We start from the raw sequence: 16870 nt of genomic DNA on the forward strand, positions 1-16870 counted from the left end.
CGCGCGTGGGAGAGCTAGAAGCGAAATTATCGGTGGCAGTCAGTCTACCTATGAGAGCCTCGCAAGCAAGCAGTTGCGGCCCCATTAAAACGGCTGGCAAACCGTACAGTCGGCCTGCGGTAACAGAGACGAGCGAGATCGCCGGAAAACTTTAACACCATGGATAAACACAACAGATACACGATCTGGCAGTGGAATTGCAGGAGTTACGCTAAGAAAAGATGTCATTTACAGCAATACCTGATTAACAAAGAAAATCCAGACATCATAATATTACAAGAAACTAACGGGAAGGGAAAATTATCGGGCTACAAGTCCTACAGTGGCGCCGCGGAGGAGAAATCGGCCGTTACAACGCTGGTCAGACGAAATCTCACGGCCGTCCAACACGACACAGACAATTAAGGGAATTGAACACACTTTAATAGAAATAATACCGACTCGGAAAGTACCTAGCAGCCTTTTCGTTCTCAACGTCTACAGCAGTCCGCGATGCAAACACAGATTCCGCACGCTCATTCGGAAAACGATCGCTATCGCGAGCAGGCAGGCGGTACTGATTGCTGGGGACTTCAACGCTCAACACACCGCGTGGGGTTACAAATTCGAAAACCTCAAGGGTAGGAACCTGTGGCTCGACGCGCAGCAAGAGGGGCTCACCCTCGTTACGAATCCCTCCTTGCCAACGCGCAGAGGTAACAGCGTTAGCGTAGACACCACACCGGACCTAACTTTTACGAAAAACATTGGCGATTCGCAGTGGACTAACACGCAACAGGACCTCGGTAGTGATCACTTTATAATAGAGATTAGAGTCACGGCGGGACCGCGCAAGATCAGAGGTAAACAGCTCAAATTGGTCGAGTGGGACAAATTCAGAAACATTAGGCAGACGGAAGATTCGCAGGAAGCAATTCAGGACGTCGGGGATTGGACCGACGCGGTGAAGCGGGACATTGCCGCGGCGACACGAACGGTCCCACCAGAGGCGCAACTCGAACTCATAGACAGGAGACTTTTACACATGTGGGAGGCCAAACAAAGTTTGCAGGAAAGATGGAAAAGGCAAAGACACAACAGATCACTTAGGAAAAAGATAGCGAAACTAAACAGGGACATTGAGAGTCACACACAGCAGCTGTGCAAGCAAGAGTGGGAAAACACCTGCAGTAACATGGAGAATCAGCTAGGGCTCGCGAAGACGTGGAACTTGCTTAGGTACATGCTTGACCCAGAAGAGACGAAAACCGCGTATAGACAGAACATCAACAGAATCGTACATGCGTATGAAGGCTCCGAACAGGAGATCTTACGGGAGATCAGGGAACAGTACATTAGTTCGGTCCCACCGGTAACGCATCCAGAATACGAAGGCGCAATCAATGAAGAGCTAGACAGACCGATCGGCGAGTCCGAGATCATGGCAGTGTTACATAAGCTCAACACTAAATCGGCGCCCGGGCCCGAGGGAATCACAAACAAAACGCTCAGGAATTTAGACGATAAATCCATAAAGAAACTGACGGAATACGTCAATGCGTGCTGGGAAACCGGACGCGTACCGCAGCAATGGAAGACAGCGCACGTCGTGCTGATACCGAAGCCGGGCAAGCGACTGCAGCTAGAGAACCTCAGACCGATCTCCCTGACTTCGTGCGTGGGGAAGCTAATGGAGCACGCGGTCCTCACAAGGCTGACCAACTACCTCGAGGACCGCGACCTGCTCCCCCACACTATGTTGGGGTTCAGGAGAAACCTCTCTACGCAGGACGCGATGCTACAAATCAAACACCAGGTCATAAACAGCCCGACCAGGTCCACTAAGGCCATACTCGGCCTGATCCTGAAGAAGGCCTTTGACAACGTAACGCACGCAACCGTACTGGCCAAACTGCAGGAACTCGGCCTTGGCGAACGAACGTACAATTACGTTCGAGACTTTCTGACGAATAGAAAGGCCAAGCTTACTCTCGGGGAGCTTACTACCGAACAAATAGAGTTGGGTAGCGCCGGCACCCCGCAGGGATCGGTGATATCGCCCATGCTTTTCAACCTAGCTCTCGTGGGGTTGCCGCCCAAGCTAAACGAAATCGAAGGGCTCAATCACACCCTCTACGTCGACGACATTACGTTGTGGGTTACCGAGGGGTGCGACGGCCAGATAGAACACACGTTGCAACGTGCTATCGAGACGGTCGAACAATACTTGGAGAACACCGGACTGACCTGCTCCGCAGAAAAGTCTGAACTGTTAGTTACAGACCTACGTGAAGAGGCCGCAAGCCGAACGGCGAGACGAACGACGAGGATCCCGGTAGGGACTAACGACGTCCGACGGGCGCCCCGTACCCAGGGTAGATAGCATGCGGGTTCTGGGCTTACACATCGCGGCCAACGGACATAATGGCGAGACCATCAGGAGACTGGAAGGCGCGGTTGCACAGACCGTCAGGTTACTCAGACGCATATCCAACAGACACAGCGGGATGAAAGAAGGTAGCATGATCAGACTAGTTCAGGCCTTCGTAATTAGCCGAATAACGTACGTGGCACCATGCCTCAATTGGCACGTTGCGGAGAAGACAAAGATGGAATGCTTAATCAGAAAGGCTTACAAACAGGCAATAGGGCTACCGATCAACACAAGCACGAACAGGTTACTGGATCTAGGTCTACATAATACGCTGGGGGAATTGATAGAGGCACAGAACATAGCGCAATACGAACGTCATTCCAAGAGCAGGACGGGCAGATACATATTAGAAAAGTTAGGCATCGGGTATCACGCTCAACACGGCATCAAAGTCGACGTACCCAGCGGCCTCAGGGACAAGTTGGTCGTCCCTCCGCTACCAAAGAACATGCACCCGGAATACCACAGGGGTAGAAGAGAAAAGAGAGCGCAGGACGTACAGAGGAAGTACGGCAAATGTGAAGACGCGGTGTTCGTGGACGCGGCCAGGTACGCGCGCAGGCGCGCCTTCACGGCCGCGGTGGTAGATCACGAGAACACTTGCAAAACTAGTGTCACGGTACGCACGGTGCACGCGGAAACAGCGGAGGAGGTAGCCATCGCGCTAGCGGTGGCCACCACCGAGGCCGAAGTGATCATCAGCGACTCCCAGACAGCAATTCGCAACTACGCCAACGGCCGCATCTCCCCCGAGGCGTTACGAATACTACTCGCGGGCAAAACCGGGAATAAAGAAGTTTACATCGTATGGGCACACATCGTATGGACCCCACATCACTCACCGGCAACGAGGCGGCGCACGGGGCGGCTCGAGGACTTACGGACCGAGCCGCCAACCACACTACCGCCGCCTCGGCCACGACGTCTGGTGAGGGGTGGGAGTGGGAGGATCGCCTGACGAGTTTTAGAGATATAACGCAACACTACAGACTGGCGAGGTGCAAATTTCCGCCACCACACCAGAAACTGAACAAGAGACAGGCGGTCGCATGGCGACAGCTGCAGACAAGAACGTTTGTAAACCCGGTGATCTTGAATCTCTGTTACCCAGAGCTTTATTCGTCCAACCAATGCAAGTTTTGTGAGGCCAGGGCAACCCTGGAACACGTTATGGGAGTGCAAACGAGGGGGGGTTCCACACGGGGACGCAGCCTCGAGCCGAACGCGCTGGGAGACTACGCTGCTCAGCTCCGCCCTCGAAGACCAACTCTGGGCCGTCCAGCGGGCCGAGGAAGCCGCCAGAGCTCAAGGGCTCCTGGCCGACACCTAGGCAGGGGTATTCGCCCAAATCCCCGAATAACTCGCCGGATTATAAATAAAGTTACCATTCAATTCATTCATTCATCAATTATAGGAACACTTCGGGCGAATTCGCGGCGGCGTCGCTGCTGTCATGTTCCGTATCAAGTCCAAATTGGATAAGATCCTATCTCGCCTCACGCGCCGTCTACCCGCGCGCGCAATGTTTGAGATCACGTGATCAAGCGCTCTATCGGGAGAGGGCGCGCGTCTCCTTCTGTATAATCACTGCAATCTACCGGTGCTAACATATGGGGCAGAAACTTGGAGGTTAACAAAGAAGCTCGAGAACAAGTTAAGGACCACACAAAGAGCGAAGGAACGAAAAATGTTAGGCCTAACGTTAAGAGACAGGAAGAGAGCGGTGTGGATCAGAGAGCAAACGGGGATAGCCGATATTCTGACATTAAGAGGAAAAAATGGAGCTGGGCAGGCCATGTAACGCGTAGGATGGATAACCGGTAGACCATTAGAGTTACAGATTGGATACCAAGAGAAGGGAAGTGCAGTCGAGGACGGCAGAAAACTAGGTGGGGTGATGAAGTTAGGAAATTTGCAGGCGCAAGTAGGAATCAGGCAGCGCAAGATAGGGGTAATTGGAGATCGCAGGGAGAGGCCTTCGTCGACATAAATATAGGCTGATGATGATGATTATGATGCAATCTAGCACGGCTGTACATGACTGTCCGCGCGGCTGTGCGCATACACGGCCCACGCGCCCTATCTTGGAAGTAATCTGCAGCGGGTGCAGAGCTTCGGCGAGCCGAGATGACTGGTGGCTTCACTTGCGCTGTCTTCCAATGGTTAATCACAAGTTTAGAGGAGGCAGCACGAAGCGCTCGCTCGCGCTCTCGGCGCTCATCACTCCAGCGTCGTGACAGCGAAGTGTTCGCGGTCATCGTGAGATCGGTCCATGTTGGCCTGTGTGCGGGTGACACAATGCTTGTTAGTCAGCAAGCGAATGTGTACTGCTAATTGTACGACCGATAAACTGCGATTATTTCGTGTAGCTAATACTTTGGTATCGCTATCAATGCTTCGCCTCTCGGGCGAAACTGCGACATTTTTGTCCTCTCTCTAATCAAGTAATTGGTTCATATTATTTAAGCAACTTCGCCATTTTTAAATAAAGGTCGAGCTTCCACTTATAAAGTTGCAAACACTGTTCGAAACGCATGATTTAGCAGCTTTGATTAAAAGCCCACGTGACTACCCGTCGCGATCGCAGGGAACCGGTGATAGGCTTCCCTCGCCCTAGGTAAATCAAGACGCGATAGTGGGCTGATAGCTAGCTGTGCGTGCGCGCGGGGGGGGGGGGGGGGGGGGGGGGTGGCTTGCGTGCGTGCGTGTGTAATGCATAGGGCACATAGTCGGTGTACCATTACAGTTGCAGAATGGGTGCTGTTGGGACGCCAGTTACTTGAACCTCGACCGGCGTTACTGCCGGGTATACAGCGTGGCGTTGCCGGCAGGCTGCAGGCGTCCGGGAGACCATCGCGACCAGGCAGGGTCGAGACGCTGTCTAGTGCGAAACTTGCACTTGTTTATTCCATGGTAACGAAGTAGGAAGTAGAAGAGAATATTAAAAGATGCATTGCGATAGGCCCGCTAAAATCGTAGGCGGGATTTTGCTCACGGCAACGTCACATGACATGTATTGAGTCCGGTCGGTGATATGCGCCATCAAACTCACCGTAAAAATGCACTGTTGTTCCACTTACTTTTTTACCAAAATGCTGTTTTATACATTGAAGCACAATAGTAACTGGAACGCCCATGTACATCGTCCCACACTTTGGGAAATATCTAGAAACTGGTGTCAACCTGGAAATTAATTTTAAGTGGATTCGTCTTGCAAGCTCACCGGCTACAATTCGTAAATTGCAATATGTGTCGTAAAATAATTAACTAATAAGTTCATAGTCAATTTTTGTTAATTAGTTGAATACGTGTTTCGATTTCTCGTGCTACTGATGTCCGCCTCTTCGAATAGCCCAGCTCAACGATAAGAATTATGCTACCTGCCACAGGCAATCTTGAAAAATTCCGTAAAGCATAAATTTGAACACCCGCTATAATACCTTTAATAACAGTTCCACTTGAAGCTTCGTGTGACAACGAAGAATTATTCACTTGGAAGAATTGTCTTCCAAGAGGGTATGAGCCATTCATTGCCTTGCCGTAACGGACAGATTTAATTTTGAAGCAATTTAATTTCGAAGAATTGCAAGCGGTAATGGCGGGCGAATGCTGCTAACCACGCCGCCGAGCAAACTCGACTGATCGAACACAAGCGACAACGGCGGACTGCGGGCATACCGTCAGTGACATCGTTCTATGGTCCATAGTCGTTCTCTCCGTCGCATCATGGTTAGTTTAGGACTTTAGGTGCACTCAGGACAAGCTTCTTACCCCCAATTTTCCGGTAGGAGACGCATTTCTTTTTTTTTTTTTTTATGGGTCGTTATGATTGGCTACTGGAAAGGACGCAATACTGACACATAGCATTGACGTGCACTCACACGCCGTTGATAAAAGACTGCCGAAGGGGTCACTGCAGTCTGCACGTTTTTTTTTTTTTTTTTTCAGGCTCAAAAAAAAAAAAAAAAAAAAAAACCGCACGCAAATCAACTTGAAGCGAGGTGAACATGCAGCAACATAATCATTCTCTAGGCATAGGCTATCCATACCATTAGTAGTAGTTGGTAGTTGGCTACCTCCTTTTCTTTAAAAAGAAATATAACAAACATTGTTCTGTGCATCTATTTAAATATATTGTCTGTGCATGGTGTTCCGAGTGAATTTTTTTTTTTTTAATGTTAAACTCAAAAATACGGATGAGGTAGCCGCCACTGGTACTTCTAATGCGCTTTTAGCCACAATAAAATTTTAGCTGAAAAGGTAGAGGCAAATAAAAAAAAAAAAAAAAAAAAAAACGTCAAATAATGTCGATAGCAGAACTCCGGTAATGACACTTTAGAGGGAAAGGGGGTGGGGGAGGGGTTCTGCCTTACCCCCCTGAAAACTTCGGAGGGGGCTCGGGCCGTAGTCGGCGCCTATGATGTCCACCGAATCTTTATCGTCATAGGTATCGCGTCGTCTAATACCGGCGAGCAGTTGCGAAACTGCTCTCGCTATTGCCGGAAGACCAGGTGCTACCGATTGCTATGTGTTTAAATTATGCGCATGCGTCATAAATCACGTGAGTAAGCTAAGAACATTGCGAGCGTGTAAACGCACTTGATAGACGCAGGTATCTCCTATGTTGACAGTTGATCCACTAAGAATACATGTAGCGCACAACCCAAGCTCTTGCACAACCTTTGTAAAATGCCACATCCGACCGGGGCTGATTAGATATTCATTAAAGTTAAGGGTGCCGAAGGGTGTAGGGTGTGTGTGGTCCGAATAAAGTGCGTCCTCGGCAAGCCGATAGCGTTTATAAAGGCACACTAAAGTTGGAGGAAGAGGCAAAGCAGGCTTCGCTTTGAAAAATATATATATAAAAAAAAAAAACATTCCTCATGTTGAGATTAAAGGCATTTTGTTGGGCTAGTCGGTTCATAGATTCAGCCAAATTTTAAACTGCGCGAAGAAGACAAGACGTGAACAGAAACATAGATGCGCACACAAGTCTATGTTTGTGTTCACGTCTTCGCGCATTTTATAATTTTGCCGAGGCTGAATCACGGACACGTTCTCAATACGTCCTGCCTCCACTAAGGAATATCAAACCGAAACCATGCATGCACTTCCCCTAGCATTCTTGTGCTGGCTGCAGCACCACAGTTCCACCTCTACCTCTAAATATAACTGCAAGAAACTCTATGGGAGCCACCGATGTAGAATTCATTTCTGTCCAACCTATTATAAGAGGAGGAGCTAAGAGTAGCAAGGCTGTACCAGCTCTACTAGCAAAGTTTTGCCGAGCCGGGGAGAGAGAGAAAACTGCATTGCAGTTTTTTGGAGATTATCAGAGAATCTCAGTCCAGCTAATGTCGATTGCTTGCAGCATTCGCCATTGCCAATTCGATGAAAGCAGTAAAAAATCTTTGATCCTGTGTTTTGGAGGCTTGAGTCAGCCACCTGGCATTGGGGTCGGATTACAGTACCAATACTAAAGCACTGACATTCCACAACAGCTGAAAAACGTCCAGAGGAAAAATGCTAGTAGCATTGCAAAACGGCTGCATGCTTTGCAGAGACGGTGTTCTGACCAATTTGGAGGTGCTGTGTGTGTGTGTTCTTGTTTGTTTATGTTTTGGTTATTATTGCACACTATATTATATACCACCGAAAAAAAAAAAAGGTTAATCTAATGCTGTGCGAATGTGCACAACATAGCACAACCTTCAAGACATGTTTCCTACAGCACAAGAAAACAGGCAAGTTGATTACACTTCATTTTGATAAGTTGCGCCTGGAAAACACCGTTACAACACAAGAAAACACAGTACACGACGAGCGCAATCGCCGTGTACTACATTTTGTTCGCGTGTTACGATATATCCTTTTCTCAAGCGCGATTCACCAAAATGAACTTGGTTTTCCAGTATATGTATGGTGGTTTCAGAAGTGCAATAAGAGTTCATGCCGTGTTAGAAGCAATTAAAACTCTTAGGAGGACGGTGTATCATATAGAGGCTCTGTGCGCATCGTGAGGGTGCTCAGTGGGTGTTCAACTTGCTAATTTAGCGGTGGAAGCACATATTTCAGGGGAGACGTCCCTGCCGGCAGACTTGTGTGCTTTCATATGGAAGAATTTGCAAAGGTCGTTGTAACACTAGACCGCCATCCGTTGATTTGCAGGCCATGGCTAGAGCTTAAGGAGTCGTCCGGCGTCACCATGGGCCCCCTAAACTGCTGCTGAGCCATGGACCACCAGCGACGGGGCACCGTGCGCTCCATGCACGGGGGCGGCCGGTCGCGGCGGCCCTCGTCAGCCGTTGACTCCAAGTACCCGAGCATGGACCGCTCATGCGCCATCATCCTCATGTACGGAATCTACTTCTGCTACGTGCTAGCCTGCTTCGGTGCCATGCTGGCAGTGGCCGGCCTCATGTTGCACATCTCGAGCGAGCAGCCCGGTGCGCATGACAAGGGGAAGATCATCGCAGGCACGGGCATCGGAATCTGCGCCGTGTGCTTCGTGATCGCCTTCTACTGCCGTTCGGTGCGGCTGGACGAGCAGATCATGGAGACCATCAAGGAGACGACAGACGACCGCGAGTGGTCCGTCTTCAAGAACCCCAAGGCCGGCTGGTGGCATATGCGCTACGGCATGGCCGACCAGAGCTCCATCCGCTCCAGTGCCACCATTCAGTGCAATGTGCGGCCAGATTCGGCCGCCTCCACTTCGTCTGTGGTAGTCTACTACCAGACCAAGGGCCACGAGACAACGCCCTCCGAGGCTAGCCCCAGCCACTCGAACAGGATCAAGGGCAGCACGGACAGACTCTGAGCCACCACCGCCGTGCGCTGCTCGTTCGCGACGCTGCAGGCTAGAACACGTTCCACGTGACTGAAACGTCGCGCAGACTGCATACCTTGGCCAAAGCCAGCCGCAATGATTTCTTTCTATGGAACGCCATTCGTCGTATAGTTTTTTGGCTTTTGCAGTCACTGTCGAAAGGTGAGGTGTACATAATTTAGGTAGGCGAAACAAAAGGTAGCAGTAATGCGTAATGACCTAAGCTTTTATACGTGAGAGTGTAGAATCGGTTTAAAAAGTGCTAAAGATTTCTTGCTCTGCGACAACACAAGTGGGTATAACATTGCAATACTTTATTTTGTAAAATTGTTAGTCTCGGCTAACCCACGTGTCCATTCGAAGTTGCGTATTAGTTTTTCATGACATATCTCCTAGAGAATTGCAACTGTTAAGTTGCAAATACACAGCTATAAATAATTCCTGTCGAAAAGCAAAAATGGTAAGCGCGCAAGACGCTACTTACTGATAGATGAGTGCTCTGGAGCAGTTTGTCAAAATTTGACCGAACCGGCAAGAACCGCGTTGCAAACATGGCTCTTGACGAGCATAAAGTGTTGAAAAATAGCCTCACAAGGCCGGTAAATTCTTCTTTTAATGCTTTTTTTTTTTGCATGTGTGCGTGTGCGAAAAAAAAAATATTCGATAAGACAAACATCAAATAATGTTTGAATTACGCAACTGAATTGCGTCGGCGACTGCCTCAATGTGGCATCACTGATTGCACTGAATCCGAGTATGTTTGGGTCTATCTACACAGGAAACTAAAAAAAAAAAACCATGTCAAGACATTGGTCACTTTCAAATGTCGTGCAAGTACTAATACTTTTTGTACATAGACTAACTAGCCCATAGCAAACGCTGCCCAAATCTTGTATGTCAGGGGAAACTGGTGCAGGACTCACATCTTAATGTGTCCGATCAACTAACCAGGCCTCCTCCAACGGTGTTACTAGATCCAATTGCGGTTCCAAAAGTTCAATATAGAATAATATACTTTGTCTTTTTAAAGAAAACAGAGTCGATAGATCAGCACTGGCCCTCGCCTGCAACTGACACATAAGGAAGCTAACACCATCTTTACAGCTTAAAATTTATTAAAAAGGACCTTAGCTTGATGTGAGAGAATGGAGCCTACGGGTGCATCAAGGTGACCATGGCGACTCAACAGTTTGAGACCTATGGAAGCATTTGTGCTTACCTATGAGCCACGTTTTCAGAGCAGTGGGTCACTCACAGTTTCTGGAATGATGAATGATCGTATAGTCGAACCTCAATCTAACAAGCGCCGACCTAAGTTTAATTTTTTAAATCGCTTTAGAGCATTTACATAATTACTCTCGATTTAGCAAATGTGCACTGAAGTTTCGATATAACAAAGTGTTCACGCACATCGCACAAGAGCTTCGTTCGACACCCTCCGCGAGAGCAAGGTAGTGTTCCTGCATATGTCTCCCTTAGAGCGCTATTTGGCGCCAGCGCAGGGCGTTCCTTCTCGTGCAGCCAGGTGCAGCACAGCTTCGGACATAGAAAAGGAGATTATTTATGTCACCGAAAGCGGAGGTGGGGTCGTCTCACAAAACAACAGTGCAGTGGTTGAAGTGCCCATAAAGCGGTCATATCGCCGAAAGCTGCCAAATCACTTCTCTTGGAAACGTCGCGTAACCTGCCCTCCCCTCTTGCCCTGTCAAGTGCATGACGGACTCGGCCTTTGGCAGCACGGTCATAGTGTGTACGCGTCAGTGGTGACTGGTACCACGAGACCACCACATCAGGTTTCAGTGATGTGAATAGTTTCTCACGTCCGAAGCCACATTGCACGCGTTTTGAACTGGTTACATTAAAGTAACGTAATTATTTGTTGTGCTCTCGAGTAATTGAGGCTCCATGGCGTATTACTGGGTCGACAGCTATTCAAATGCAAAAATAAAAACGATAGAATTCTTCCGTCAGTACTCCTATGGCCTCATAAAACCGTGCGAAAGATGTCAAGAGAACACTATGTTATAATACCTTACGGTGTAAGATATAATATGGTCCGAACACTCAACCCTTTACGTCCTTTAATTCATACTACAAGAAAAATTCAAACATGAATCATTAGCCGAGGACACAGTATCTACGGAATAACACCCGATTACTTTTCTGACGTATGTAACATGACCTGCCAACGCCAAATTGCAAAAAAGAATGGCTATTCAGTTTCAAGAGCCTGACCTCTGAAGAAACTTTTTTTTCCCCCTAGATGTTGAGGAAACACAACACTTGGTGGAACGCAGTTACTATGCAGGAATGAGCAACCTTGTAGGCGCTTCAAAGGCAAACGAGGGAAGTGTAAAGTATATTCCCTTACGCCTACGGCTGTTATCCAACTTAGCAACAGTGTAGAAGACATATGGGGCGCGCGATTCAATGCGCGCCGGCATGGTGATGTTTTCATTCAGGCTGGCATTTTATGTACATTCGTACTCGTGCGAGAAGAAAAACGTACGACAACTGTTCCTCAACCAGCCGATGTGTGTTCCGTGGGACGCTCCGCAGTTACAAGTCATCGAAGGCCAGACCAAACTGTTTGGCCAGTGATAACTAGTTATAGCATATCTATGCACAAAATAAGTTAAACGTCCACGGTGATCGGTTTCCTTCTAGATGCCGTTCCTGCTGAACTGTTAACGATCGAGGCTGTAATAGTCTAGTACACAGTGGCGTAGCCAGGAATTTCTTTTGGGAGGGGGCACTTGACCGTGGGTGGGGTGCCGTGGATGCCTTCTAGATGCCGTTCCTGCTGAACTGTTAACGATCGAGGCTGTAATATTCTAGTACACAGTGGTGTAGCCAGGAATTTCTTTTGGGAGGGGGCACTTGACCGTGGGTGGGGTGTGGGGCAGGCGGGTGTTGCACATGCTTTATGCCAGGCATCCCTGGTACACAGAAATTTCGAGAGGAGGGGGGCACATTCCCGACATCCTCCCCCTTCTGGCTACGCCCCTGCTAGTACACTATAGTATTAGGGTCACTGGCCCCACGTGTACGCTAGAGGGCGAACAGGGTTGCTTTTCGATGCACCAAAAGAACTCGTGTGAAAAATTCTTTTAGTTCCTCGCACCATAAACATCTGGGCTTCGGCTTATTTCTCAAGCTCACGTGATTGCACAGATATAGTCCCGACATTTCAGTCACCCTATCACTGACCATATTTTATTGCACACTCTGCTCATTCGCATATCAGCAGTGTTTTTTATGAGTCCATATAGAAATATTCATGCTGAGAAAACACAGAAATTTCAAGAAAAAAATTGTTTCGATATTAGGGACTTTTAGTCTGGAAATAAGACTGTTAAATCAATGTTCGGACTAATTTTTAACCAAAAACAGCAATCGAAGAGCTCTTTTTGAATGAACCTAAAGATCATTTTCCCCTTAATATATTAAAAACAAAACAAAAAACAAAGCTTGATTCAGCTCTGCAAGGAGCTCACAGATCTGACAGTGGCAGAATTGTTTTCGATGGCTACAGTAGGATGATGACTGCCATTGCAGCACATACTGAAATAGTTTTTTCCCATTTCTGCTGCCAGCATTTGTCTTTTTTTTTTTTTTTCGTCCACAAGGAATACTGATAGTCACGAACAAAGCCCTTTGTTCCTTTCAGTCACGTGGAATGTCTCTGGCCAAGTGCGCCAATGCTTTGCATCAGTGCCATAGCGTCTCGTCTACCTGCTGCCGATCAGTAATCATGCTGAAGAGGCGCGCATGTGGTTGCCTTCTGGCTGGATACTCTCACGGGACCTTGTGCTGCCAACCCTAAAGTGGCAACTGCATAGACATGCCTGCGCAAACCAGAAACTTTTGCAAGACGTGTTCTTGAAGGCATTTATCTTCCTACAAGCTTGTGGGGAGAGCTTTCCCAAATGGCATGTGTAGCTCTCATCCTCAAGACTGTTGCTGCCGTGGCCGCTACATCCAAGATCATAAATAGGACTACTTCCGGATGCAGTTCCCAGTACTCGGCAAGGAGGATAACTCCCAACTCCTTGCTTAAAACGAGTACATACTTCACCCTTAAAAATGTCCAATGAAAAGACCCCTACACCCGATGTCATTGACACCTTTCCAAGTACCTCTTGCAGCCTTCTCTGCACCTGCACTGTTTCCAGCGGTAACATCAGATGCAAGTGCCGTTAATTGCTCTGCTAATGGTACCTGGAAATGGCAGTCACTATGATATTAGAGCAAGCCATCTCCAGGTCATGATTTAAACCAAAAACCAAAGGATTAAGCCCTTTCAGATACCACATTGCCTCCAGGTATGTTTATTGAAACATTGTTTCACATGCTCAATTCTGTCTTGATTGTGGCTTATTTACTTTTGCGGTAAATGTAAGTTTTTGTTAGCATCAAGACTTGCAGCTTCCGAGCACGTGTTACTGGCTTCCAGCATATTTATGCAGAACAGCCAAATTTTTTTCGAAAAAAAAAATTACACAAGATGTGCAACCTTGCCATGTGTGCTTTCTGGTAAGAATATTGGTGGCTACACCACATGTAGCATGCAAATGTAGTATTTGTGCAAATACATTCATCAGCTGCAAGAGGTGGCAGTCAGTCCTTCCTATGCATTTAATTATATATACTGGATCACTATGTATGAGGAAGACTGACACCAATTTTTCATCTAACGTTGCATCATTCACTGAACATTATCGTACACTAAACAAAATCTTTGCCTCAAAAACTTTGGCATCTAAAGTCCGCTTTTAGCTGTGTATTACCTGTGATGCAACTCAAGAGTGAAAATGTGAATCAATTCAAACATACTTTCAGACATGCCTGCTCATGAAGTCTACAGTGCACCACACACAATTCCTCAGACAGCATTCCTGAAAGTGCCACTAACTAGAGGACATGCTGCTGATAAGTAGGATGACTTTTTTTTCTCCCCCTCCTTCATCAAATTTGGTCCCTGCAGCATTTATGACTACACGCCGACATCAGTGTCGAGTGACGGCAGCCCCCACGAGTGCAGCTGATCTGACCGGATTCCTGTTCGCCCGTTATCTGCTCAAGGAAGAAGCCCACAATGACAGTGGCAAGCTAAATGGAAGCCTCAAAAGTGCATGTCACCTGGACGGTATGTGTACAAGTTGCCCTTGCAGAAGCTGCAAGCACAGTGGCATACGCACTAATGTACAAAACACTGTGTCATATTTCAAGCATCGACTTTCTTGTGTTGCTGCTGTTCTGCCAGGTAGAGTCAGCAGCCACCTGTTACTGGTGATCAGTTTGTGATATCAAAGCCTGTAGTCTTCACATGGCAGGTGCGACGAGACTCATCTTAGAATCAAAACACAGGCTTCATTAAATCTGTTGTGCAATGTGTGGTGACGTAAAAGATATGCTTCAAATGTTCAGCGCTCTTGCCATGCTCCAGAAAAAGAAAAAAAAAAGTTATTGCGTTCATATTTATATGTCTTGCAAAATATGCTTGATGGGTCTACATGCTCTGCAGTGAAATGTGTGTTAAAAAGGTAGAGTTGTGGCCCTCAAGGCTTAAATAACTGTCTTTCAATTGGTCATGTGCATTTTTATGTTGAATAAAGTCACTTTACTTTCGTACAGGTTCCTCCATTCCGATATGTGCCACTGCGCCTCAAATTCACTCAAAAACTTCTAATAAACATATGCTACACACCTAATGACCATGAAATCCTATGCATGGAAACCAAGAAAAGAACATGCTTGTTTTTGAATTCACACTGAGAAGACAAGAAAACTTACACAGACTAATGCACTTTATTTAGTGCAAACAACAACAGCTGTGCATCATCACATGGCAGTAAATTATGCACATAAGTTATTGCACAAATAAAATTTTCATCTATGAAACTGGGAAAAGCAAGATATCAATGGACTACATCATAGCCTTTGTTGTTCTCTGTTCCTGCACAAGAAAAGTACTACTGTCCTACCTTCCTGGTAACACAAGCTCACTTGCTAAAGAAACCGGCCAGGGCAAAGAACACAATTTGCCAGAATTTAATCAAACAAAATAAGCTGTTCAGTACTTGTCTCAATAAAAGCAACCAGGAATTATAAATCTTGAAACATAAAGCTTCGGAGTGATACATTTTTCATGTGGCAGGTGCAACTAAATGCAACACTGTGAAGCTAAATCTTCAGGGAATGACGGTGTAACACAAAATGCTCTCTAAAGCTCACATCAACACAAACCTCATTTACATATAAACATTGAACTGAGTTTTATACACACAAGATATTACATACATCCTAAGAAATGGTACCACTGCTAAGAATTCTACACAAGTACAACAGTAAGGAAACCATGTGCATGAATGAATTCGGCACTTACAGCATACCCTGTCCTCTAAATATCAAAGCTGAAAACAGCCTTAACTTTAGAAGGAAGACATTGCATTCCCTACAGCTGTTCCACGTGGTGCTACAGATATGTATTTGGATCAAGCGCTGCAGCAAAGCCTTCTCATAATATTTACTTCTCTGACTTTCACACCACAGCTAAAACTATGGTAGTATAATACATGGGAGGTACTTACAATGTAAGCCTGTGACATACCTATCTACTTGAACAAGTGATGAGCTCTTTTCTATTTTTATAACAGCCACAACATGTTGTGCACATAACGAATATAAATATTGGAAGCATAAATATCTGTAGTAGAAAATATTCTGCTTTATAGCAACATGCAAAATGCTAGTTCTGTGGCTGGCCCCAGTGGATCACACCTGCTGAGATGAAATGTTATCACAAGCAAAGGTTAAAATATAGTGATCCATTAACAAACAGGCACTGATGCTTGGGCACTATGAAATCTCTAAGCTTGTGCACATGTGGAAAAATAGTGACTAGCCCAAACCTCACGAAAGATGTAGATGTAATCACACTACGATCAATAAAATTTTTAAGCAGCATGCAACTGAGATGCCTGTGGACACAACGGATTAGTAGTAAGTCATACAAAGTGACTAGGCCGAGACAGACACCTTGGACTGCTTCATTACATTCACATTATACGAAGGTTACTTATGCCACTAGTCAGTGCAAAGTTGGAAAACTCGCTAAAAGGCAAAACAAGCAGACATGGAATACCTGCACCCTAATGGTTGCACTAAAGAATGAAAGGCAACAAAATGAACAAATGCAGCAACCACGTTGTGTGCCCTTTGGAGCTCTAATCACCTCCTGCAAAGTGCAGAGCAGGGTGGGGAAGGAGGAGGGAGACAATGATATTTAATTTATACAACATGCTCATGAATCACACATGGCAATCAATCACAATCACTTCAGTTCCCTCAATAAGTTTACTGTGCTTAAACACTTGCGATGGAAGCACATAGAAGGTCACTGCTGTATATCCAGCATGCAAACTACATAAAAACTTTAAGCAAAGATATCTGACAGGAGAGGAGCACTAGGATATTTGGCATAACAAACACAACCAGAATAGCAAACAAAGAAAAGTATCTTTTCTGTACCAGTGAAAAATGCCACTGCCTTCAGTTTAAACGCAAGTAGCCTGCGTCATTTCAACACCTTGACACAGCGAGTTTTCAAAAAACCAAGCTTTCAA

General features: G+C 46.6%; 2 protein-coding genes across 2 annotated transcripts in view; one reads left to right on the top strand and one right to left on the bottom strand.

The window, feature by feature from the left end:
• The first annotated feature begins 6890 nt into the window (after positions 1–6890).
• On the top strand, positions 6891–14874 carry LOC119456869 (uncharacterized). The gene is made up of 2 exons (XM_049665044.1): positions 6891–6974; positions 8582–14874. Exon 2 carries the CDS (start codon positions 8646–8648, stop codon positions 9231–9233), a length of 588 nt encoding a protein of 195 aa, XP_049521001.1. The 5' UTR covers positions 6891–6974; positions 8582–8645; the 3' UTR covers positions 9234–14874.
• A 156-nt stretch (positions 14875–15030) lies between these two features.
• LOC119455890 (uncharacterized) overlaps positions 15031–16870 on the bottom strand; it is an 80080-nt gene continuing 78240 nt past the window's right edge. Inside the window, exon 15 of the mRNA XM_037717416.2 lies at positions 15031–16482. Within this exon, the coding sequence (XP_037573344.1) occupies positions 16472–16482 (11 nt within the window). The 3' untranslated portion in view covers positions 15031–16471. The remainder of the gene's footprint in view (positions 16483–16870) is intronic.

Source organism: Dermacentor silvarum, chromosome 1 (assembly GCF_013339745.2).
Source record: "Dermacentor silvarum isolate Dsil-2018 chromosome 1, BIME_Dsil_1.4, whole genome shotgun sequence".
Taxonomy (NCBI): domain Eukaryota; kingdom Metazoa; phylum Arthropoda; class Arachnida; order Ixodida; family Ixodidae; genus Dermacentor; species Dermacentor silvarum.

Bases quoted from the DNA above. Each gene is read 5' to 3' on its own strand.
- LOC119456869 (XM_049665044.1), top strand. From the start codon at position 8,646: ATGGACCACCAGCGACGGGGCACCGTGCGCTCCATGCACGGGGGCGGC.